The sequence below is a fragment of the Lemur catta genome, chromosome 8 (genome assembly GCF_020740605.2).
Source record: "Lemur catta isolate mLemCat1 chromosome 8, mLemCat1.pri, whole genome shotgun sequence".
NCBI lineage: Eukaryota > Metazoa > Chordata > Mammalia > Primates > Lemuridae > Lemur > Lemur catta.
Window position 1 is genome coordinate 49,624,518 of NC_059135.1, and position 25,756 is coordinate 49,650,273.

General features: G+C 34.3%; 1 protein-coding gene across 2 annotated transcripts in view; it reads right to left on the minus strand.

Moving 5' to 3' along the window:
• Window positions 1-2,893: 2,893 nt before the first annotated feature.
• The window catches only part of AGPS (alkylglycerone phosphate synthase), a 118,921-nt gene continuing 96,058 nt past the window's right edge, over window positions 2,894-25,756 (minus strand). For both annotated transcript variants that reach the window (XM_045559353.1, XM_045559351.1), the window contains 3 exons: window positions 25,527-25,626; window positions 24,004-24,061; window positions 2,894-8,583 (listed from right to left, as the gene is read on the minus strand). In XM_045559353.1, the coding sequence (XP_045415309.1) occupies window positions 8,462-8,583; window positions 24,004-24,061; window positions 25,527-25,626 (280 nt within the window). In that variant the 3' untranslated portion in view covers window positions 2,894-8,461. The remainder of the gene's footprint in view (window positions 8,584-24,003; window positions 24,062-25,526; window positions 25,627-25,756) is intronic.

Below are 25,756 nucleotides of genomic sequence, written 5' to 3' on the forward strand. Positions count from 1 at the left end.
GGAATTACGACTTTCCAAAGAATGTAGATTGTCACTAGGTTATAATAAAACATTTCTTTAATCTTAAACAGTTCTGCCAATCTCCAGTCTCTCTATGGAAGATGTGTAATTTATAGAAACAGATTGTCTTATATTTTTAAGTGCAGCTCAACGAGTACCATATTAAAGTTATAAAAACGCTGATTAAGTCCATCAGATAGAGCACTTCCTTTTATGAGTATCATATTAAACCAATAAACTCATCAGTGCAGGATATCGTGGATTAAACATTTACAGAGCAAGACTAGCCTTTCTAGCATTTCTATGGCATATGATCATGAAGATAGCAGTTTCCACTCTGTAGTAGGAGGAGACTCCATTTCCTTACTTGTGTCTTTCTGTAGAGGACAATAACAATTTACTTTAAAGAGCATAATTTTTTTTTTTTTTTTTTTGAGAGACAGGGTCTCGCTCTGTTGCCCACACTGGAGTGCAGTGACGCATTCATAGCTCATTGCAACCTCAAACTCCTGGGCTCAAGGGATCCTCCTGCCTCAGCCTCCTGATTAGCTAGGACTATAGACGTGTGTAACCATGCCCAGCTAATTTTCAAATTTTTTGTAGAGATGGGGTCTCACTATGCTGCCCAGGCTGGTCTTGAATTCCTGGCCTCAAGCGATCCTCCTGCCTCAGCCTCCCAAAGCATTTACAGGTTTGAGCCACCACTCCCAGCAAAAAGCAGATGCAGAAATTCTGTATACATCATGGTCAGCCAGCACAAGTAGCCCAGAGCAGTGAAACAGCCAGTACACAGTCAGACCTGGCTCCATATTCCAGCAATGCCACTTCCCAGATACTAACAGTAGGTGCTTCTTAACCTAACTACACTTCAGTTTTTTCACCAGTAAACAGGGGATAACGCCACTTCACAGTGTTGTTGTGATAATAATACTACCTCTTTTCTGGTGCCTGGCAAATAAGGGTGAATTAAAAATTATTAACACAATAATCAATTCTAGGGTAGTGTTCAGCAGAAGAACATAGACTCAATCAGAATCACCGAGACTGTGTTGAAAGGGACCTCAGAGATTTTCATTTTACAAAAGAAATTAAGCCCAAATAGGGAAAGTGACTTGCAGTTGGTAGAGAAAAGTAAAGTACACCTAAAATGTCCAGAATAGAACTCTATTCACTGTGTTCTTAGATTTAGAACCCCACCTTCTCCTAATTTATTTTATAGCTTTGCAAGTGGCAAAATTTTGTCGTTAAAAAAAAAGAGTAGCTTTGCAGCTCTGATGTTAGCACAGTGAGGTATAAAGGATATGGCAGAACTAAGCAAGGATGGATTTCAGAGCTTGTCCATCCAATACTAGGCCCAATCAACATGCACATCAGAAAATGCAGCAGAAAATGAGTTTATGAGTCTTTTGAAAAGGAAGACATTCCCCCGAGGCCAAACACAGGCAAAAGGAAATGTGATGTAAAGGCCACATTTCTTTTTCTGATAGGGCAGCACAGGAAATTGGGGCAGTAGCTTTGCCAGGATTTCAGTCTGACAGCAAAGTTAAAAAAGTAAACATACCTGCTTGTTTAATGTTTATCTGGCATAAATGTTGATTCATTGAATAACAATCCTATTTGTAGACAAAAATGTAACAATATGAGGTAGACAGTAGCGTATGTAAAGTGAAAGTGTAGCTGCCTGAATCCTAAATGCTCTTTCATGGATGAAAGATCAGAACTACGGATCAGGCAGGCCCTTGTTATATACATGTGCACTGGTTATCCATCATTACTTGGATAAGAATCCAGACAGTATTTGTCTCAATTTTACTGGTGACCTGAAGTCATATGGGACAGAAAATATTCTGGGCAAGAGTCAAGACCCTAACATTTCAAAATCTGAAAACAAATCCAGTAAGATACAAATTTTTAGTAAGGATAAATATAAGTAATGGTGCTTTAAAAAAAAAATCAGCCTCCAGGGAGATGTGGTCAAAATGTCACATGCAGAACAGACAAGCTTTGTTGAATTCAATTTCAGTATGAGCTGACAGTGCAATGCCCACCAAAAATGTATTTACTATTAACTACAATAGGGGAAGCATTGGTGCTACTCTGGAACATTTGTATTCAGGGCTAGACACCTCACTTCAAAAATATCAGACGAGCACATATGAATAGGATTAGGATGGTGAAAGGTCTAGAAATGATAGGCACAAAGGTTGACTGGAGAAAATCTGGGGGAATATGAGATGGATCTTTAAATGCCTAATGAGTACCCCTTCAACAGAGAAACTGGACAATTCTTTGACTACAGAAGGCAGAAGTTTGGATAGAAGGTATCTTAATTGTAAGAGGGACACAGATTTCAGTCTAATAAGAAAAAAACTTCTTAATACCTAACAATTTCAGAGGCAGGAAAGGGCTTCCTAGAAAAGCTGTAAATTCCCATTTGGTCACAACAAATGTTCAGGAAGACTGGTTATTCGTTTGTGGTGTGGGAGATGTGGAAGGTTAGGGAGCAATTACATATAGGGTAGAAATAAGAATAGGATGATTTCTAAGGTTCATTCAGTCTGAATTTATATAAGCTAAGTAGGAAATTGCTTTCTTTAAATAATGGAAGAGCTAAAATCCTAGTGTAGCCAGTGATTACCGAAGTGTATCATGTAGGACAGAGTTCAACCGGTCTGATCTTCAGTCATTTCAGAGCCCAGATAGCTACAACCTTCCCTCCAGCGTAGGAGCCATGGGCAGGGACAGAATCAGTATCTGTGCACATGTCCTTCACTACTAGAGAGGCTACTGGTGTACAAAGTGTATCCTATTTGTTTTCTCTAAGTACAGCATGATGCTGTCAACAAAAGTTAAATGAAATCAACATGAAATAAACAATTTCTGTAACAATTAGTGGTTGTGGTATTGTTTTATTTTTCCCCAGCACATCATAAAAATCACACATGGGCATTTGCTTATAGAACAATACAGTCTAGGAAAACCAATAAAGGAGAATCTGAACATACACTGAAAGCACGGTAGATAGGCTATGTGTTGAGCCCTTGTGGGAAACAGTATGGCTCAGTCTGAATTGACAAAGCTATGCTGGAATCTCTCAGGAATTTTCCTTTCCACTACATATCCACTTTTAGACTATAAATGTAAAGAGAAGAACTGTTTGTATGCATTAGTTACAGCAGTATAATGGCTTACATACGAGTGCTTACCCACATGTAGTTCCCAAAAGATTACTACAGTACTGGCAGGAATATGTACTGCCTTGGAGGAAGACTCAGGATAAGATATTATTCAAGTCAAGTTGTATCAGAGCCAAAGTATTTCACAGGCTTAGCTAAAAAGGACAGAAATTATATAACCTACACATATTTCTCATAAGATTTATCACTGTCCAGGAACAAAAATATTCATTATTCTGAAGGCACCATCACACAAAAAAGGACTGACACACAACATTAGAAATAGAAACCTCCCTCACAGGCTCTGCTCCTCAGGGAGTGGTGTGAGCAAACATCCAAAAGCACGTAGTGAGTGTCTCAAGACTCAGTGTCACATTCACCAAGCCACATCTTAGGGCTACTAGGTTGGGACAGCAGGAAGGAAAATGTAGGAATGAAAAGTACGTACAAATCCCATTGACTGATTAGATGTGTATCAGAGTACAGGTCCACCACAAAATTAGTAAAATATGCTAGAATAGATAATTCAAACCAACAGTGTGGAAAGGATTATCAGTGTTTCTACATACAACTACTTAAATCCTGACATGTTCTTGAAGAGGAATAGCCTTGAACTGCTGAACAACCTCTCTCTTTAAAGATGTATCCTCTCCCACTCATTTTAAATAATGGCTTTTTCATGGAAAAAAAAATCCCAACAAGGCACTGTGAGCTTTTGGGGATACTGTATAAGTAGCTCAAAAAATAACTACTTATAGAAACTGTATACCAGTACAAGCATTTCATGTCCTTTTTGGATATGTGAACAAGATTACTTTAAGGGTTAAAAACATGTTTTATAGGGTGCATGTGGTTTTCATGAAAAACACTGCCAAAAATAAGACACCTTAAAAACATATATGTTGCTTAGAAATCCACCCTAAAACATTTTTTTTCCTTTTCTCACTCTCAGATTTGGAATTCAGAGTCTCTGAAAAAATGTTCTTAATGATACTTAATGTATGATTTTTCTTTCTTGTGGAAAAACATACAATCTCCTTTGGGAACCAAAAAAAAACTTTTTTTTCATATTCACAGAACTAAAGTTATTAAATTCTGTGATGGTTCTTTGGCTTGAGTGTTCTATACAACGGTGGTCCTTACTCTTGTTTGTTAAGGAATTAACTGTGGTTAGAAGAGCACAAGAGTGTTCCTTCTTTGAGGACCTTCCAAGGTTCAAAAGTGAATGCTTCAGATTCACAGGAGACTAAACACCTCCTAGGAATATAACATAGATTTTAAAAATAATTAGAGATTGATAAACCCTAGCTAACAATAACCTCAGCTATAAATCCAAAGAGATTTAGTCATAGCTAGGTTACACTTGATTATGCTACATCCATAAAATTATGAAAAAATTTGTTTTCAAATCAGTGGAAATATGAAGATGAAAAACTAAAGTTGAAAGAAAAACCCATATGCAAATGCAGAAGAATGAACAGCTTCACACTCCCTTTGAAGAAAAAAATAAATCTTAGACCCAGGTCCATTTTATTAACAATATGTTTCTATAATCTCTTAACATTACAAGTAGTTTTTACAGTTAAATTTCACACTGAAGACAAATACTGTTTGGCTTAGGGAGCAGAAAGCTGAGTAACTTACATCCTTTACATTAGACACTATATTTCAACAGTTTAAGAAAACCTTTTACACTTTCTGGATTTTAGCATCAATGTATAAATTGTTTCCTTTTCAGGAAACTGAAATTAGTAAGAATTGAGGGAATATATTGACATATGGCTCATTTGGGAACGTGAAGCCTAGAGCAATGTCAAGCTTCCATAACTCATAAAGCCAAAGGTGAAACACTCTGGGTTCTTCAATCCTAAACTGGCATTTGTTATTTTCTACTTTTCTCCCACCATGAGCTAAGTCCTAATTAAAATCAAAGTTGCTAAAGATTAAGTGGTAAACAAAGAGTTATTGAAGCTGTCCTTAATTCCTGCCTCAGTGTTTCTTAAAATCTAGATATGCTTTCTACAGCATTCCATTTTGGCTGCCTCAAGCACCAGCACATGCAGTTTGCAAATCAATCTGTAGTAAATAACTGTTTTCTGACATTTACATGGAATAGAAGCTCAACCAAACCCAGCCCCATTTTGAACAGCCATGGGAACACAATTCAGCTTGGGACTACAGAGTATCTCTGATAAGCTACGGTTAAGAAGTTATAGCTATGAAAGAATATGACAAAGGGAGATGGCTGGGAGCCAACATGCAGAAAGGCATTTTCAAAAATGCAACTAGGACTTAGCAGTTACTAACAGAATATTCTGGGGAAAAAAGGCTTCCTTGCAACCATCTGTATGTGATATAATATACACACTGATGGAAGCTCATCCTTTATTGAGCTTTTGTTGTCAAAATACACAACTATGCAAACTAGAAGGCTTCTAGCTTCATAAATAACTGTTAAGTAATAGTATTATAATATGTAAGCACTTTTAGGAAGAAAACTCCTAATTCTTCAGAAGAGGAAAGAATCTAATCTTCTCTCTTTGTGTAAAATAATGGGCACAATAAACATGTGGTTTCCATGATTCTTACGAAACTAAAAAAAGCTCAAGTCACTTTATCCTAAGACTAAATTCACGTATGCACTACTATAAATTGCACCAAACATTAAGGCAACAGTTTCCCTAAAGGTCAATAAAGCCTGTTCATATTGAGTCTTTAGTATTCAATGCCATTTCTCACTAGCAGCAAGTTTCCATTCTCATTGAAACCCCATTCCAAATGCGACATCATCAAATGTAAGTAAAATATGACAAATATGACCAATTTAAGAAAAAGAAGTCAGTGTTACACATTACTGAAAACCAAATAGACTACATGTGGGCTTTTAAAATTTAAAATAAACTTATTGAAAATGAGTTAAGAAGCCTCACATAATGCTCTCCTGGCTTTAACTTTAACGAGGCCATTTTCAGATATTTCAAAAATAAGAGGCATGGTTTAAGTGCTTCTGTGCATATTCATGAACTCAGTCCTCCACAGACACTAAGTCTATACTGAGGCACCTCCCAGAAGTGGGTGTGTGAAAGTCGGGGGAAAGCTTTCTGATTTACTGTACCAGAGCAAAACACTACTGATGAATGTTCTTGTGTTTCAAAATGATTCCAACTACAAAATGTAGTCACCATTATAAAATCAAGGTTGGGGAAGTTCTGCATACATTGAAAAAGAAAAACAAAGACATAAATAACTAATTTCCTTAAGGTTCACGTAGAATAGTAACACAGTAATTTCAGGTGATACATTTATAGTTTCCTAATATCAAATACAGATTTCCAAGGTGGCTGAAATCTGAACTCCCTGGGAGAGAATGGTATAACAATCACATGCAGAGGAATGAATCTGCTTATGAATCTGTTTTATTTAAAAAAAAGAAATTACTCAGAAATGTGTATACTTCCAGTGAGATGTTAGTACCTTATTAAATTTTATATATTCATCATCAATTAGAGAAATTACCTTGATGAATAGATGCATTTTATAAAGCTGAGATTTTTTATAATTCTAGAGGCAATCTTCTCAAGTGTCCAACTATTTCAAACATAGAGGGCTTCAAGCAAAGATCTGTTGAAAATTTTATAATTAAAAATAAATCACCAATGAAGAGGCAGCTTCTAAAAAATAAACATTTAGTTTTTGTTGTTAAACTAATATTTAATTTTGATTTGCTTATAGATTTAAGTTTATTAGTTTGAGGCCAATTTTAATAGTTAAAAATTATTTACCATTTTGAAGTCTTAAAAATATCATTTTGTCAATTTTAAATTTTCATTTTTCTGGTTAAGGCTACTTCAGATATAAAAGGTATCAAACTGCCCAAAAATACTTTGAAGCTGTTGCTACATAGACAAACAGTGTGTCCTTTTAAAGGATCGTCTGCATTTTGACTTATATTATCTGATCAAATATTAATTTTAAAAAATTATCAAAAGTTAGGTATTAAGAAAAGAATCCATCTCAAAATGTGAATCATGAACCTTGACAGTGATTCAAAGTAATCATTTCACTTATTTTAATATCCAGGTCTGAATGTAAAAATGCTTGCTAAATGTGATTAATGTTCTCATTATTTAAGAAATAGAATATTTTAAACTTTCGATTATGGTATATGCAATAATACATTAAATTTTTTTAAAATTTAGGTTAAACCAGTAATTTAAAAAAGGCATTAAACTATTATTTAAAAACTAAATTGACATTTTACTTTTATATGAAAATTTACATGCTGTTTGAGTTAATTTTTTTAAAAAAAGATTTTTGTCATTGAAACTGTTGAGGCTTTCAGATTCAGTAGCTAAACAATGACTGTTTTCTTAGCCAAACATTTCTTTCAACTGGAGACATTATGTGTAAGAAGTCTTCCTTCTGCTCCTGTTGTAGCTTCTTCTGCATCTCAGCAACAAGAATGTGAAATCAGAGACATTAGGACTCTAAGTTGAATAAAGGCATTCATTTCATGGTAAACCTGTTCTTCACTTACAATGAGTGATAAGTCAGCTTTTCTTACAAAACATATTATAAATGAACTAGGTTATAGCAATAGGTTATCTCAGTGATAAAAATACAACTCATATCTCAGAAGAAATAGAAACATAGAGAAAAACATGTCCCCTAACAGAATAATTTGTATACTGATGATTTAAGGTTTTATACTTGTATAGTAATTTCAAAGAAAAATGTAGGCCAAGCACCTTACAGAACTGAAACCATTCTAAATAACAGGTTGCCTATACTCTTTCATGAATATATCTCCTTAATGGCCTACTCACACTAGAATATGCTCTTAATAAACATACACATGTATCACTTCTCGGTGGAATCTCCTTCCCTAGATACCTGCTTCCCAGAAACGTTCTTTTAAAAAGAAGCTAGATGAGCAATAGATGACACCAAAATCTGCCTTTGTTCCCCAGGAGGAAGCATCAATACAAAACAGCTGGCAGCATCTTCCTATGAAATAACTGGCAGCCTGGAGCTGCTTGACTAAAATTTGAAATGACAACCAGTTGGCTGTAAACGGATGCACCTACAATGAGAGAGATTTAGGAATACCATCTGTCAATCCATAGATGTAGAAACAAAACAAACTACAGAACGAAAACAAACTTATTTTAAATCAACAAACAAATGTAGCCGAAATATAGTCCATGATATATTTGATTACTGGTATAACCACAGTTGAAGACTTTTAAAAAAAACTGACATTTTTTTAAATGATACTAATGGATTTATAAAAGGTTTCTGTTTCCAAAGATGTTATTGGGGTCCACATATTCCTTGACAGACTTCAGCATCCCAAAGCCGACATCAGAGATACTTTCCTTTAGCCATTGCTTCCGTAACTTGCCCACTGGAAAAACAAAATCAAAAATGCTTCAATATACACTATGATGCTGGGAACCAATCAATCTTGTGACCACGAGTGAACAAACACTGTGTGATAAATGCTTTTATTCAAAAATGAGAAATGTTTTGCTTTATTTGATTTATTGAGCCCACCAGACTATCAAGCTCATTAAGCCCAATGTATTCCCAGGGGAAGTCTGTGCTCCACTGTGTCTCCTTTCTCTGTAAACTATGAAATGGAGATTGAAGGAAGCTTGGAGTGAGATTACAGCCCATTTTACAAATAACAAGATGAGAAAAACATGCATTTCAAAAGAACCCACCCCTGTCTTAACTATCAAAATACACCAAAGTTTCAGAGAAAATGAAGTTTAACTAAAGAAAAACATATCAAGATGAATTTGTTGTGTATTCTTAATGAAAATGACAGGATATATATCTTTAAAATATTTTAAGAAGCACAAAAGTTTTTAAAAAAATAAAATCTGAACCTTTAATAGGCTTAAGAAAAAAATCTGGTTAAAACGTTTTCCATTTACATTTTCTTTTCACAGTTTTAAATAAACTTGCATGTTCTCAAATAATGGCCACTTTCTTCCTATTGTTTTTCAAGATTTGAGGGTTTTCTTTTTTAGGCACCAAATAAATCAAATACCTAATCCATGTTAAACTTAATCTTTTGCTTTTAAATACTGTATAAAGTTCCCCTTCTTTGTTTCTAGGTCTTGCTAATTTGTCTGAGAATAATGTAGTAACATAATGGTTAACAGTATAAATTATGTTTTAAAAGGAACTCAATGAAAAATATAACTTTTTCTAAGTAGAACTTTTGTAAGAAAGAATATGTACTTAACCTGTAAAAGAACTGTGAAATGTCAATTTGTTTTGGCACTAAAAAGCAAAGCAGTATACTGACTTATCTGTGGCAAAATGGATAAATCTTTCAATTTATAGTTAGGGTTATTTGTGGTTAGTACTTCTCCAAAAAACACATTATTATAATAATTGAATTCAAATGGTCATTTTCCACAAATGTTCATTAATGATCCAAAGTCATCAACAGTGATTTAATTGGCCAACTGAAATGAGAAACCTTCTTTCATTAAAAGTATTCAGCCTGTCATTCCAAAATGCACTCCCATTTATCAGGCTATAGTGATACATCATAGCATCTGCCTTTCAGAAATCTTAAATACCATTTTAAACTCAACTCAAACCATCTTTTGTGTCCAGGTCTCCAGGAAACCATCAAATTGTCATTAAAATAATAAATTGCAAAATATCCTCAGGAAACAAGATATTTTTGCTTGGCTTTTTGAAATAAAAAAACATTGCTGGTATTAAGGTGGGAGGGGGAATGAGGTTCAGCAGGAAAAAAAAATCTTAAAATGAAAAATTTTGTTAAAGACAGCTCTAAAAACCAAAAGCTACACAGTAAAAATTCCCATTCATATAATCTCTACTACCTATAAAAGATGTTCTACCAGGACTTTCTACTATCTCCCTAAGGAATAACACACAACTATGCTTCAGCCTCAGTTTTCTCAACTGCAAACAGATCAGCATCTGTAAAGTCTCTTCACCTCTAATACTCTGTCATTTTAAGCATCTAAAAAAAGTTAAAAATCAGTTATTTCCAGATTGCTACACAAGACTAAAAAAAAAAAGCAACTATTCTGTGAGTGGTAAAAGTGGCATTACTATATTACTATAAGCTACTCACACTTAGGCAGCTCAAAGGGTGAAGAGCAGTCAATGCCAGTCTCCACTGTTATCTGTAATATAGTTTCACTGAATGTGTCCTGTGGTTATGGATGTAATTGTCCTGAAAAGACTGCAAACAACTGCTCCAACAAGATGGAGCACATTAGAACCTCAGCAGGATGCCCAACAGCTAGCTTGTCTGCCTGGTTTTACACCTCTAGTAATAATGCAATTCCACAAGGAACTGAACCATCATCTGAGAAGCCACCCAACAGCCATTGCATATTTAATGAAGTTGCTCACCAAGGCTAGAAAACAGAAGGTGCTTGGAGTGCATCATTAGTTCTGTCAGAAGGATAATTTACACATCTATCTTGTCAAATTTTCTATGGTTTATACTTTTACAATAATCAATCTAACATACATTTGATTAGTGAACTAGAAAGTAAAAAAAAAGGCAGTACAACCAACAAAGCTGTGGCCTCTCATAAACATATTTGATGAAAGAATTTAACCCCTTGGTGGAAGAGGTCTGTGAGCTTCTGCCATTGATAACAGAATTTGAACTGCAGTTAGAAATCTTGGCTTATGTGATTAAAGTGACTAGAAATTTTTGGTTTTCCTTAACAATTTAAGTCAATTACATTGCAGGATAAATGTACAAATAGAAAACACTTTAAGTTAAAATGTTCAATGTGCCTTAACAGCAAGACAATTATTGGAAATAGTCTTCTTGAGGTTTGGGAGAAGCTTCTGTGGCTACTTGACGCATCAATAAATTAAAATGACAAAACACCACAGGCCTTAATCCTGGAGAAGGAACACACTTCAAATTAGAAGACTTGCATTCCAGAGCTAAACAACAACAATAATGCCTTGTGTACAATCCTTATTTGTACTACTAGGCATTCAAAAATTAGCTAACTATACTGATCTGTACACTTGTAACGCACATGAGTACACAACTATATAGTAGCTCTTTAAACATCTGTAGAGCTCATTTTCAGAAAGCGAAGAAAGGATACCCTGTCCTTTATGTAGCAAGCCATATTAAAGAAGTGGACAATGAATAAAGATAGCAAATAAGACTATTTTTTGGCCTAAGACTATTTCAATTTACCTTATATATGACAGTTATCCACTGAAAAGGCATATGTGCACATTCATACCACATGAAGCTTATTCTTCTTTCTATACCTGAATAATCTGATGTAGGGTATTCACAGCTACTAACCCAACTACATCCTTTTAACTTCTGATTCTCTTTGAGAGTTAACACTACAGATACAAAAAGCCAAGTTCACCATCTCTGAAAACAAGACAGGGATCCTATATTCCACAATTCACTATTATCCTAAATATATGATGCCTTAAATACTTAAGCCAGGTATTTAAGAGTATAGATGTATTTTACAAGATACAAAAAAGATAGGCCAAATACTGAACATTATAGAAAAGTTATTGAGGAAGGGGGGATTCTTGTTCTGTTTAAATTAAAAATGTAGTTCACCTTTTCTACAATTTAATTTCTAATAATGGATACACAAGATTGGAAAAAACAAGTTTTTTGTGTTCTTCCATAATGTACAGCATATTTTTAAAAATTTACTTTTGAAACAAAGAAAATGGAAGCCCTCAGGGATACTCTTTGAAATCATAGGCTCGACATTCTTCCTTTGGATCTTAACAGATTCAAGAAAGAATGCATTTTGTGGTATGATCAAAAGCATAAAAGAATAAACATACATATATGCAAGGAGTAGAGCGTGGGGTGATATTGTGTGTAGAAAATGTAGTGGCAGGCTTAGCCACCAAAAATTATCTGGAACTACTCTTAGTGGTTTAAGGGACTGAAGACTTAGCAGAAACTACTAAATAGTCCCAATTCCAAAGGGATAAATCTGGGGTCTGCTAGTCACAGAGGTCTCTTTGGCTAGATAAATTTTAACTTTATAAATCATGGATTATAAGGTCAAAAAGATTATAGACTTATGAATACGAAAAAATTATGAAATGGGCCATACACTTAGATCATTGAAGCTAAAGCTCCTAAGTAGAAATTAGCCAGAGCAAAAAGCACCTAACCATTATTATAACAACTATATTTTGAAAGTTCTAGTTTGAGCACCCTGGATACCTCTTTAGCACTATTTTATAGGTCAGATTTAAAAAAGAAAATCTAGATTTAGCTGCTTATATGAGTAACCTGAGGACTGACCGCATACTTCAATGTTTACTTAATCTAATCAAACAAGGGGTGGGTTATGGAAGCAACTAGTGCTAGAGAGGCACCCAATCTCTTCCCAGATGAGGTTCTGGCACCCTGGAACTTGTTAGGTACTGATGAGAACAGAGAAGAACAATGGAAAATTTCTACTCTTTGAGTTACATGGTGATCTGACTATGATAATGTTTCTTCAGAGGAGGGTTTCAACCTGCAAAAAGGATTTAGTTGTCTATTTGCTTGTCTACAAACACATTTGTATATGTTTAGTTGGTTTTGGTGGAGGTATATGCTGAATGTTAGCCAACAGACCTCCAACTTAGGGATGCTAACATCCAGCCTTTAACACATTGACTGCCACACTAGAAAAAAAATTTTTTTCCTTGGGGCCATGGTGTTTTATTAGGAAAACAGAATAAAAACTTTGAGAACAAAATGATCCTTTCTAATTTAATGAAAAATTTGTTAGTTTTTATTATTTTCTGTGTGTGAGTTATATGCAATTTGAAAAACAATACTCACGCCTCCAAAGGTAAAGAGACGACGTGTGAGTTACATATGCTTCATGAGGCTCTGGGCTCAAAACTAGTGTGAGTTATATACAACTCACATGGAAGTTAATGTGCTAAGGGAAGTATGAGATGGGGACTAACCAAGATGCCATAAAGGATAAATTTAATGCTCAGTGGATACTAAAAATCATTTTATTTGTGAAGTCATCTGGCTTATTTTCTACTAATGAAAATTCTGATATTATGATGATAAATCCATGGATACCATACACTTTAATAAAGCAATTTAAATATGCTATTATCATAAGATTTTTCTTATTGTCAGTATTTAAAATATCAGTTTTCCTCATGTTAAGATTTCATCTGTACAGCTTATATAATAGCTCTAAGTGCTTACAGACCCTTGAATAGGTCTTTAGAGATCATGAAACAGAAAAAAAGTTTGAATTATTAGGATAATAGATCACAAGACCTGGATTCAACCTGTCTTCAGAACCACAATCAAGTGCTAATTCTACAGTTACACTCACAAAAAATGTCTATGTCTTGACATACTTGAAACTTAAACTACAGTAGCAATCAATACTCACACAACAGTGACCAAAGCAAGTGAACACATCAAATAACATGAGATAGATAAGGGGAGAAAAGGATAGAAATCATCATACATTCCTTGAGGACTAGGGCCCACGTTTTATTCCTCTTTGCAGTCCTGTTGCATAATAGTACATGCCACACGGTAAGAATTCAAAAAACGTTAATCGAAATAAAAAGTAAGTATTGAACTATCATTATCCATAAGCCATTTTAGATAAGAGGCAGGGATTCAAATATCTAGGGAAAGCAATTTGAGTTTTCTTAATTTCCATTGGTTGTACCTGCCCTGCATTCCCTATATTCTGATATTATTTCTTGCACATATTTCAGGCTATTCTACAGTAGGTAAGACAGGAAAAGGTACGTCAGAGAATCTCAAACGTTCATTTCCTTCAAAATCTCTAAGACTCTTTGGACTGTAACAGTGGTTTTAAACTGGGGTGATTTTGCGCTCCCCACCCTGGCCAGAGGACATTTAGCAATATCTAGAGACATTTTTCATTGTCATACTGGGGCAATGTTACCAGCATCTACTGGGTAGAAGCCAGGGAGGGATGCAGCTAAACATTTTGTAACACACAGGACAGCCACCCACAACAAAGAATTACCCAGCCAAAAGGATTAACAGTGCTAAGAATGAGAAATCCCGTTGTCTGTGCTTCCAAGTGTCTATCTCTTAGGAGCCCAAACATTTCCATAAAGGTGACATACATTCATTGCTACAACCAACTAGATTAACAGCAAATGGCTCATTGCCATTTGCAAGAAGTGACTTTGCTCTAAATTTCAGGTTACCAACTAAATTGAGACAAATTCTGGGAAAAGTAGTAGACAGAAGTTACACTGTGAGAACATCAACCATTAATAACAAATGCTATTAATACTTTATTTTAATAGTTAATACCTAACAATTTGAATCTAATATCCACTGAAGAAAACTTGTATGTCATATTTTGGGGATCATTTTTCTACTCAATGGGTGAAAATATATACAGGTTGAGTATCTCTTATCTGAAATGCTCAGGACCAGAAGTGTTTCATATACAGGATTTTTTTTTATTTTGGAATATTTGCAAATACATAATAAGATATCTTGGGGATGGGATCCAAATCTAAACATGAAATTCATTTATGTTTCATATATACCTTATACACATAGCCTGAAGGTAATTTTATACAGTATTTTTAATAACTGTATGCATGAAACAAAGTTTTGGCTGTGTTTTGACTGTGACCTGTTACTCGAGGTCATATGTGGAATTGTCCACTTGCGGCATCATGTTGGTGCTCAAAAAGTTTCACATTTTGAAGAACTTTGAGTTTTGGATTAGGGAAGCTTAACTTGTACAAAATAATGCTTCACAGCACTGACCAATAGAACGTTCTATGATGGTGGAAATATTCTATATCTGCACTGTTTAATAAAGTAGCCACTAGCCACATATGGATATAGACCACTTGAAATGTGGTTAGTGCAACTATGAAAGTGAATTTTAAATTTTATTTATTTTTAATTAATTTAAACTTAAATAGTCACATGTAGCCTAGCAGCTTCTGTATTAGACAGCACAGCTAAAGAAAATTAGAATAAATTTTACTTCAATTCACCTTTAAAAGATTTTACACTAGGAAACATCTATTGGGATTGACTGTTTGCTAATTACATGAATCTTACTATAAAAAGTTAAGTATTTTATAGCAATATAATAATGTAGTACGAGCATTCTCAGACTAACAAACATCTTACTTGTAAGAGTCTTAGACATAAAATTACTGGGAAGAAAAAGTACTCTACACGTCCACAGAGAAGCAGTGTCCAAGCCACCTACACTCTCCTGATGATACACCTGAGGCTAGAAGTTACACGGCTATAACACATGGTAAGAGATAGTAAACACAATGTTGTCCTTGAACCTTTTGTCTTGGACTTGGCATCTGTAGTTGCATGGGTGGGAAGGGATCAGTACTTTCTTGCTGTAGACTTTCTGTCAGCTCTTAAATCTGTTTAAACCTATGATATAGCTGAAATAGTTTAATGTCCAGCTAAATTATAGGTTAAATTGGCTTTTACAGTCTGTTCTTAGAATCTAACAATTTGCAACATTGCTTCCATTGAAAAATATTATAATCACCTTATAAGTTTTGTGAGAAAAGACCAGTCACAAAAAAGAAACTGAAAAAAATTAAAGGGGCAAAACAAATTTTCTGTTATCTTATGGTAATCTGATAATGTTTCAATGTTGGAAAGACTATATTCAATCTGATGGCTATCAAAAAGTACAGGAAATTGACATTGATATAATCAAGATCTAGAACAATTCCATCACCACAAGGATCCCTGTGTTGCCTGTTTATAGTCATGCCCTCTCCAGCCCCAACTCCTCAAAACCACTAATCTGTTCTTTATTTTTATAATTCCGTCATTTTAAAATGTTACAGAAATAGAATCATACAGTATGTAACTTTTGGGGATTGGCTTTTATTCACTCAACATAGTTCCTCGGAGAGTCATGCAGTTGTTATACGTATCCATAGTTTGTTCCTTTTTATTGTTGCGTAGTATTCCATGGAATGGATATACCACAGTTTGTTTAGCCATCCACCAGCTGAAGGACATCTGCACTGTTTCTAGTTTTGAGCTATTATGAATAAAGCAGCTATGAATATTCACATACAGGTTTTTATGTGAATGTGAGTTTTCATTTCTGTGGTACAAATGCTCAAGAGTGCATTTGCTAGGTTGAGTGGTAGTTTCATGTTTGATTTTTTAAGAAAGTGCCAAAGTGTTTTCTAGAATGGCTGTACCACTTTACACTGCTGCTAGCAATGTAAGAGTAATTCAGTTTCTCCACGTCCTTCCCAGAATTTGATATTGTCACTATTTTTATTTTAGCCATTCTGATACATGTGTAGTGGTATCTCTTGTGGTTTTACTTTGCATTTCCCAAATGGCTAATGATCATATCTTTGCATGTGATTATTTGCTATCTATATTTTCTTCTGTCAAATTTTTCTTCCTGTCTTTTGCCCATTTTCTAATTAAACAGCTTGCTTTTTACTATTGAGCTTTGAGTGTCCTTTATATATAATAGATATGTCTTTTATTGGATATGTGGTTTGCACATATTTTCTCCCACTCTGTAACCTATCTTTTCATCCTCTTTCACAAAGTAAAAGTTTTTAATTTTGATGAAATGCTGCTTATCAATTTTTTCTTTTAAGAATTATGTTTTTAGTGCCCAATCTAAGAACTTTTTGCCTTTGCCTAACTCTAGACCCTGAAGATTTTCTCCTATTCTTTTTTCTAAAAGTTTCATAGTTTTGTGTAAGTGTGAGGTTTAGGGCAAGATTTATTTATTTATTTATTGCCTATGGACATCTAATTTCTCTAGCACCATTTGTTGAAAAAGCTATGCTTCCTCAATTGGATTGCTTTTGTACTTTAGTCAAAATCAACTGGACATATTTGTGTGGGTCTATTTCTGAGTTCTCTTTTCTGTTCCATCGATCTATGTGTCTTCCTGCAATACCACACAGTCTTGACTACTGTAACAATAGTGTAAGTCTTGAAATCAAGTAGATTGATTGCTCTCAGTTTATTCTTCTTTTCTTCAAAATTGTTTTAGCTATCTAGTTCCTTTGCCTTAACATATATATTTTAGAATAATGTTTTCTGTATCTACAAAAAAATCTTGCTGAAATTTTGATAGGGAATGCATTAAACACATAGATAAATTTGGAAAGAACTGACATCTTTACTATGTTGAGTTCTCCACCAACCCATGAATACTGAATGTCTTCATTTACTTAGGTCTTCTTTGATTTCTTTCATCAGCATTCAGTAATTTTCAGAATACAGATCCTATATATATTTTATTAGATTTATGCTTATTTCATTTTCCTTGAAGCAACTGCAAGTGGTATTATATTTTAAATTTTGGTTTCTATATGTTTACTGTTAATATACAGAAATGCAATTGTTTTGCGTGTGATTGTATCCTGCAATCTTGCTGTTTTTATAGATTCTTTGGGATTTTCTATATAGTCAATCATGTCATCTACAAAGAAGGACAGTTTTATTTCTTCCTTTCCAACGTGTATGCCTTTTATTTCACACTACAGGTTAACAAAGAGCCCCACACTTGATCTTTTGCTCAGCTTCTTTCAGGTAGTCTTTTACTTTTTTTTTTTTTTTTTGAGACAGAGTCTTGCTCTGTTGCCCGGCTAGAGTTGAGTGCCGTGGCATCAGCCTAGCTCAAGTCTTTTACTTTTAATGTGTCTGATACTATTGGGTTCTGTTAAGACCACAAAAAAAGCTAAGAGCAGCTGCCTCATGATTATAATAGGAAATAATTTTGGTTAGGTAAAGATACCAATATTTAAACTAAGACTGGTTATATTTAATCAACGTTTTTTACTTCCTGACAAGAACTTAGGTATAATTTTAGTAAATGAACAACTTAAAAACTTAAGTCATAAATTGAAATTAAAAACATGGCTGACATAAACTCTGTTGTTTAAACTGACCAGTTCGTCAGTTACAAAAACAAGCACCATGAAGATTAAGTTAAGTAGGCTTTTTATTTCCTATAGCCTCCAGTTCCAGACTACATCTGTTTTCTTTGATACACAAAACCGAGTTAAAATAGCTCCATTTATCACAGCATGATTGTAGGCAGACAAACCAGCCTGTCTGTTTCCAGATAGTGAAAGCAACTGTTATTAATCACAATTACAGGCCAAACCCTCCAAGAGAAATTGCATCAATATTCTCCCAACCCTCAGCCCTTCTACTCTGGAACTCAAAAATGGTATTAAGAGAGTTTCACAATACTGCCTGAAGGTCAGTAAGTAAAGATGCTACTATGAGGTCAACTTTTAAGTTCAGGGTACAAATCAAGGAAAATCTTTTCTCCATAAGTGATCTCTCAAAAGCTCTACTATTGAATAAGTTTAGTCAGGCAATTAAACACATTATTTAAAATTTGTATTGAAATGGCTTCTGCTTTATGAAATAATACTAAATAGCAGTGGACATTTGAAATTTATAAATTAGATGATTTATTTTAAACAGAGACGGTATTATGAATATAGACACTTTTCTATAGCAAATTTCACAGCCAACAATGTGAAATTTATTTTTCTCTCATAAAAATTATAAGGGACCTTCCTGTAGAGTGAGACCAACTGCAGGTTACAGATGAAAAAGTGTTATGACCATTGTTCAATCATATCCCTTGATATATGGACCTTTCCCAAATAAATCATAACCCATTCTTCAGAGTTTAAGAATACAAATCTGAGTTCCACCTGGTGCTACTGCTATTATTAAAATTAAAAAAAAAAACACTACCGTTTTTTAAGCACCTACTATATGCAAGGCATTTAGATGTTTTACACACATTATCACAGTTAAGTCTTACAACGTATCTATGAGGTAGGTGCTATTATTCCCATTTTGCAGGTGAGGACAGTGCAGGTCAGAGAAATGATTTCCCTAAGGTCACACAGTTAGTTAAGTACAGACCCAAGAGTTGAATATAGATTTGATTCCAAATCCTATATTTTTTCCCTTCTGTATATAAGCTCCTCAAACTTATATTTAAGACAAAGTTTGAATGGAACTTTACATACTTAAGGCATCTGTGAAAGAATACTAACATGGCTAGTGATATGGAGTTGCAGAGAAATGCACATTGTTTCACCTTACTTTTCCACTAAATAACTGACTCTGTTAATATACTTTCCCAGAAATATTATGGAATAAACTAAGCCTTTCTATGATTAAATATGACCCTATATTCAAACAAGGCCTGGTTCTTAAATATTTGAAGCTAAATTAGCAATTAGACTACTGCCATTCTAATATAAAGATTCAGAGCTGTTTGAGAATTTGCAAAACTGCCCCAAATTCTGTGAGCACTTGGGCATACACTTCCTCAATCACTCAACACATTCACTGAGCATCAACTCTTAGAACCATGTAGAGCAGCCAGTTCTAGGGACTGGGAAATACAGTGACAAACAAGATAAAGTCTGTAACCTCAATGAACAATGGGGAAAACAGAAACCACACAAGAGAACAGGAAAGATACCTCTAAGAAGGTAACGTCTGTATCAGACGTGATGGAGGAAAGTGAGCCATACAAATATCTGGGGGGAAAAACAAGAGGAAGAACATCAGAAAAAGAGAGAACACATAGCAAAGGCCTTGACTGGGAAAAGGAACTGGTATGTTTGAGGAACAGCAAAAAGGCCAATGCTACCAGAGAGAAAAGGTAACCAGAGATGAGGACATAGAGATGGATACACCATGTATATCCTTGAAGGCTCTGATAAGGAGTCTGAATTTTATTCTGAATGTAAGGAGAAACCATTGATTTTTTTAAAAGATTACTCTGGCAGCAAAAGAAATGAGAGTAGGGGAGCAGAATGGAAGCAGACAGACCAGTTAGGAGGCTACCGCAGGAGGAGATATAGTGATTTGAACTAGGGCAATGGTGGTAGAGGTGATTTCTTTTGGCATCTGGGAATCATTAGCATATAGATGGTATTTTAAGTCTAGAACTGAGATAATCATCAAGGAAGTGAGTGAATATAGAGGAATGAAGAGCTGTGGGCTGAGCCCTGGAGCACTTCAATATTTAGCAGTGTAGGAAAGGAAAAACTAGAAAAGGGAAAATATTGTCATTTTATCAGCACACCTAAAGTGTATTTTGTATTCACACTTTACTTGGTTTCTTTTTCTAAGCATTAGAGGACACCAGGCAGTCTAGAGTTTGTTTCCATGCAGTTATATATTTGACCACATAGAAAATAAAAATATGAGAAATAGGATAGAAATAAAAGATTTCTATTTAAATGAAGAAACTGTTGGTAAGTTAATATGCCCTCAAACCTGATTCAACTTTAAGCCAGTAATTACTAAAAATAAATTATTTCACCAAACTTCAGGTCTTCAACAAATAAAAGCCTCTAGGCCTAGAACCTGAAATGCCCATAAATTATACAAGTAGTTTCACCGTAACATAATCTGACCTGTATTTGTTTTATTACCTGATATTGCTGACATGTTAGGAACCTACAATCAGGAAGTGTAAAAACAACCAGAAAGTAGAACTGACTTATGGGCAAGAACTGAGGAAAAAAAGAAAATATCTATGATGAAGAAATTAAAATTTTGATTCTTTCTGTTCATCTGTTTCATCTAAAGCAGGGAAAGTAATTAACTTATACAATGTCAAAATTAAAACAACAGGTTTTATATTTTAAAATAAAAACAGTAACATGTAACATTTCTTTTCATATCCATTTTTTAAAATTAATTATGTGTCTCTTTTCAAAGCCTGTCAATTTCAATCTTTTTAGATTTTATTCAATTGAGATATTTTAGGCTTTTAATTAAGAGGACAGGGATATTGAGGCAGGAAGACATGAGTGCAAATCAAAATTCTGGCACTAACAATTATTGTTGATTTTTTTTGGCCAGTTACTGCTTTGCACTCAGAACCTGTGTCTTCATATGAAAGACAGAAATAATATCTACTCCACTCCATTTTGAGCAGGATTATAGGAGATTAAGTTATGAGAGAACCTGGCAAACATTTATAGCTTTATAAATAAATGTTAATTCTTTTCTTTTGTTCTATCTCACTTCTCTTCACTGTTTCAGCATCTATAGTATTTATACGTTTATTAAAATCACCTTCTGAGTGTTTTTCAAAGGGTAGACTTTTACCTTAACTGAAGTGGTGATGATATCATAATCCTAGGAGTTTTTGATCAGTGGCTTTTGAAATGCTATATTTTATTCTTCTGGACTATAAGGCCCTTTAGGGGAAGGACTGCCATTCTTTGAAACTCTATTGTCTAGCAGGCCAGTAACATTTATAATATGGAAAACAGATTATGCAACATTAAAAGGCATTAAGCATACTTTGCATCAAAAATACCTGGAGGAGCTATTTACATTATTTGCTCTGTGATCAAGAATTGAATAATCATGATCTTATAGATTAAGGTTTACATTTTTCCAACTTTCTTTAAACTTATATTTCTGTGTATTGATTAATATGACAGACTATAACCTTAACTTTCACAAATAAAATCCAAGTTTCAAATAAATTTGTATTAGAGTTGTTTAATTCTCTTATTTTAAATCTGTGCATATTTCCTTTTTTCTATAATGACAGCTTTACATTATTTCAAGTATGTTTCTTTACACTCTATTAGAGCCTACCAAGGAGCTCTCAGTGTTTGGGGCATATCTGAAAAAGTAACATCAGGAGTTCTGCCATATTACACTTTCCACACCTCACATATAGACAAGACTGGAGGGACCTGAATATCCTCATAGATCCTAAAAAAGTTGAGTCATTGACCAAGGGAAAAACTGTTGGTTTGGTTTTCCTCTGCAATGTTGGAGATCATTTGGTCATTTCTAGTTTCTACAGGATTTCTAACATTTGGCTTGCGTAAACTGAGAACATCATCCCCAAATTAAGGAAACAGCTCATCTATTAACTAATTACCTAAATGACTTCTATTTCCTCCTTAAACACACAATCCTGCTGTTGTCACCCTCTTGCAGAATCATCTCTCTCCCCTATTTACCATTATAAACATGGAACCTACATTTCCTGATTTTAGAGAAGGTGCTCTGTTAACTTCTGACATGTACCAAAGGCCAAAATTGTTGGTTACAAAGGGGAAATTTTAATTTTTCTTCAAACAAGTAATTATGGCTAAATTATTTTGCCTCCTCCCTCACCATGCAATCAATTTAGAATAAGGAGCATATAAATACTTCATGATATTATGTATTTTTGAAAGTTCCTTACATATTAATACATTGTCATCCTGAAATAGAATAAAAAAAGATTTAAAATAATGTATATTGGCTTTCTGAACATTTTAAAGGAAGGTGCTAAAATCTAAGTATCTTTATAAAATACTTCTTGTATAAGTTTCCAAAATTAGGTTTAGTCTTTTAGAGTAATCAGAAGCTTTTAATTCTACTTATGAGGTTTCTAAATATCCATTTTCCTCCCTTCTTCATTTCTGTCATTCTAACATTCATTAGAATGTCCATCAAAGGATAATAAATAGAAAAAGGAGAGAAAGAGCATATTCATTCACTTTAATGCTTATCAGCCAACTGAGTTAAAAATGTATTTGTGGGGATTACGGAAAAAGTAAGGAGATAGCAAAAGATTAAATTGATGCAATGGTGTTGGGTATTATCTTTCTATTTCATTCACCCACATTAGCAATCTTTTCCAGGTCTTGCTACAAGAAAGTTACACAGACACAGACTCTCTATAATCCATTCCTTTTTCCACCAAAATTCTTCGATTCATTCTGCACAAATGTATGGAGGACTAATGGGATGAAGCATTATTCTAGGTATTAGTGGACAGCCACAAACAAAACAAAAATCCCTGTCTTTATGGATTCTCATTTTCCAAGGAAGAGATAGATAATTTTTAAAAGTACAAATGTATAGCATATTAGATAAGTACTATGAAGGAAAATAAAAGAGGAAAAGAAGGATATGAAGAGTCCAGGGCAGGGATAGGAGCTGAATTTTTAAATCGGGTGATCATTTATTCTCCTACTTCTTCTAAAAAAAAAGTCTACACTATTTTATTTTCCTAAGCATCAAACTATATTGAGGCATACATTAAGAAGAAATTTCTGTTACAGAGAATAAGTGGATAACCACTAAAATTACATTAAAAAATTTTAATGACAGAAGAGCCACTGTTTAAGTTTTTAAAAGACTCTTTCATATTACTTTCATAAGCCTGCTGATAAAAAAACGTAGATATATCAGAATAATTTTTATTGGTGATGTGATAAATTCTTAGATAAAACTTGATACTCACCAAAGTGACCATCAAGTAATAACAAAACAGCATTAAAATCTTGAAAAAAGATTTTTTCATATCCTGTCTTGATTAATTTGCTGAGCTTTGGGTGGGCAGAACAAACCGCTCTTCAATATATGGTATAACTGATGTCCAGCTACTTTCCAACAGTGGCTGAAAAACATTTATGTAGGGTTTTTTTTCCCCTTTAAAAACTTTTGCTGTAATGGTCAAATACCTCCCAGGCAAGCTGAGCCTTTCTCTGGTAACATGAGGTCCCTGAGAACCCAGAAAGCTAGCTAGGTTCTGTATCTAGGAAGGCCTGTCAAAGTAAGCTTCTGTTGGTTACCACCACAACCTATCTGTCTACCTGAGTGACAGCTATTCTAAGATACAAAAACTTTCAAGAAATCTTAAGTGCTCTCAATTACTCACATCATGACTCTCCCTCAGCATTTTATTGAACCAAACATTTTTCAAAGTAAGAATATTAGAATTCTACTGACGAAAAAGAATACCTCCATGGTGATGTGACAGGCTCCCTCCGTTTGCGAGGATTTCTTCTCTAGCAGCTGCCTGTATTTGGAAACAACACAGCAAATCATTGCTACTTAGATTTCACTTCGGAGTAGAGTAAGACCCAACTCCCAAAGGAAGCACATACTTCCTGTGTTAAATAATAAACCAGAAGCCTAATTTTCCTCTCTTAAATGTTTAAAAACCAATTAAAGTATGCAGCTTAGCTTTTAGTTTTTTTCTAGTGAATAGTCACAATGTCTACAAAGACCACTTTGAGATTCTAGAAGAAAAAAGGCAAAATGATCGATTCAGCACCACTAAATTGTTAATAATAATAATAAATAAAAAGTTATAAATCCAAAGTCAGGTTCTACCTTGCAGAACATCTCATTATACCAATAAGCATTAGTGACTGATACTTAACTGACTGCTTTCTGTACATCCAGAAAAGTACCAAGTAGTCTGCCTGCAGTATCTCATTTATTTTCACTATAGCCTTACAGAATAACTATGATTACTCCCACTTTACAGATAAAGAAAATGAGGTTTAGATAGGATAAATTATTTGCCTAATAGCACACAGTGGGCATAGAGTCAAAATTACTTACAAAGCTATGACAGACCAACCATAATTGCCCTTATGGAGAAAATTTTGAGGGTGATGAATATATTCATTATTTTGATTGGGGTGATGGTTTCACAAGTGTCCACATATATCAAAACTCACCATATTGTACACTTTAAATATATACAGTTTACTGTATTTCAATTATACCTCAAGAAAACTTAAAAAAAAAAAAAGAGAGAGAGAAGGGATAGGAGGGTACCAACCAAACCCTGTCTGTGGTTTGGGTCTAAAAGTGTGCCACTGAAATTATGTTGTAGCACTATCTTTGGCAGGCATGCAATGGAGTTAAAACACTAGGGCACCTGAGTTTTTAAGAAACCTCGGCTTCCCACAGGATCCTCCACTGTCTGTTAACGCTGGGCATACTTGTAATGAGAAACATTGGCCATCAATAGAAGGCTTTATAAAAATTAGCAGCTTAAGACCCCTTAAAAAATGTAATAAAAACTGCTAGCTAATGAACCTAAATCACTTACACATAGCTTTCGCATACAAAAAAACAAAAAAAGACACACTTAGAATGATATTACAACCACACAGACCAAGAGTATTAGGACTGCTGATCTCAAGAGCAGCAACTACCTGGAGATGGGTGGGCTGCCAAAGTGACATCAAGGATTCCTATAAGCCATAGGAATTCTTATTGTTATTTAATTTAATCAGCTATTGTATACTCCAAGTAACAACCAAAGAATCAAAAACTAGATATTTAGTATATTAACTTTAGACTCATAATTCAGTACATAAGGCAGTACAGCAAATATGCTTTTCATTACTATGGGCTAGCAGCCAGGCAAACCATGTGCAATTAAAGAGAATCAAACTAAAATTCATAGTAAAATTTATGGAAATTAATTACAAATATAAAAGCTATATACATGTATGGAAAATTACCTCAGTTTGTTCAAACACGGTCAGTGGGTCACTAATTCCCCGGTAGTTAAAGGCAAAATAGAAGTAGATACATGCACCTGCATCATAAGTCTGCGTCACCCTAAAAAACAGACAAAATCCCCACAGGGGCTTTAAGTTAAATGAAATCAGATTTAACACCTAGAAACTTAAAGGCAAGATTACTGAAATGATTACCTTATTGATGAAATGCCATTTTCACTGATCTTATT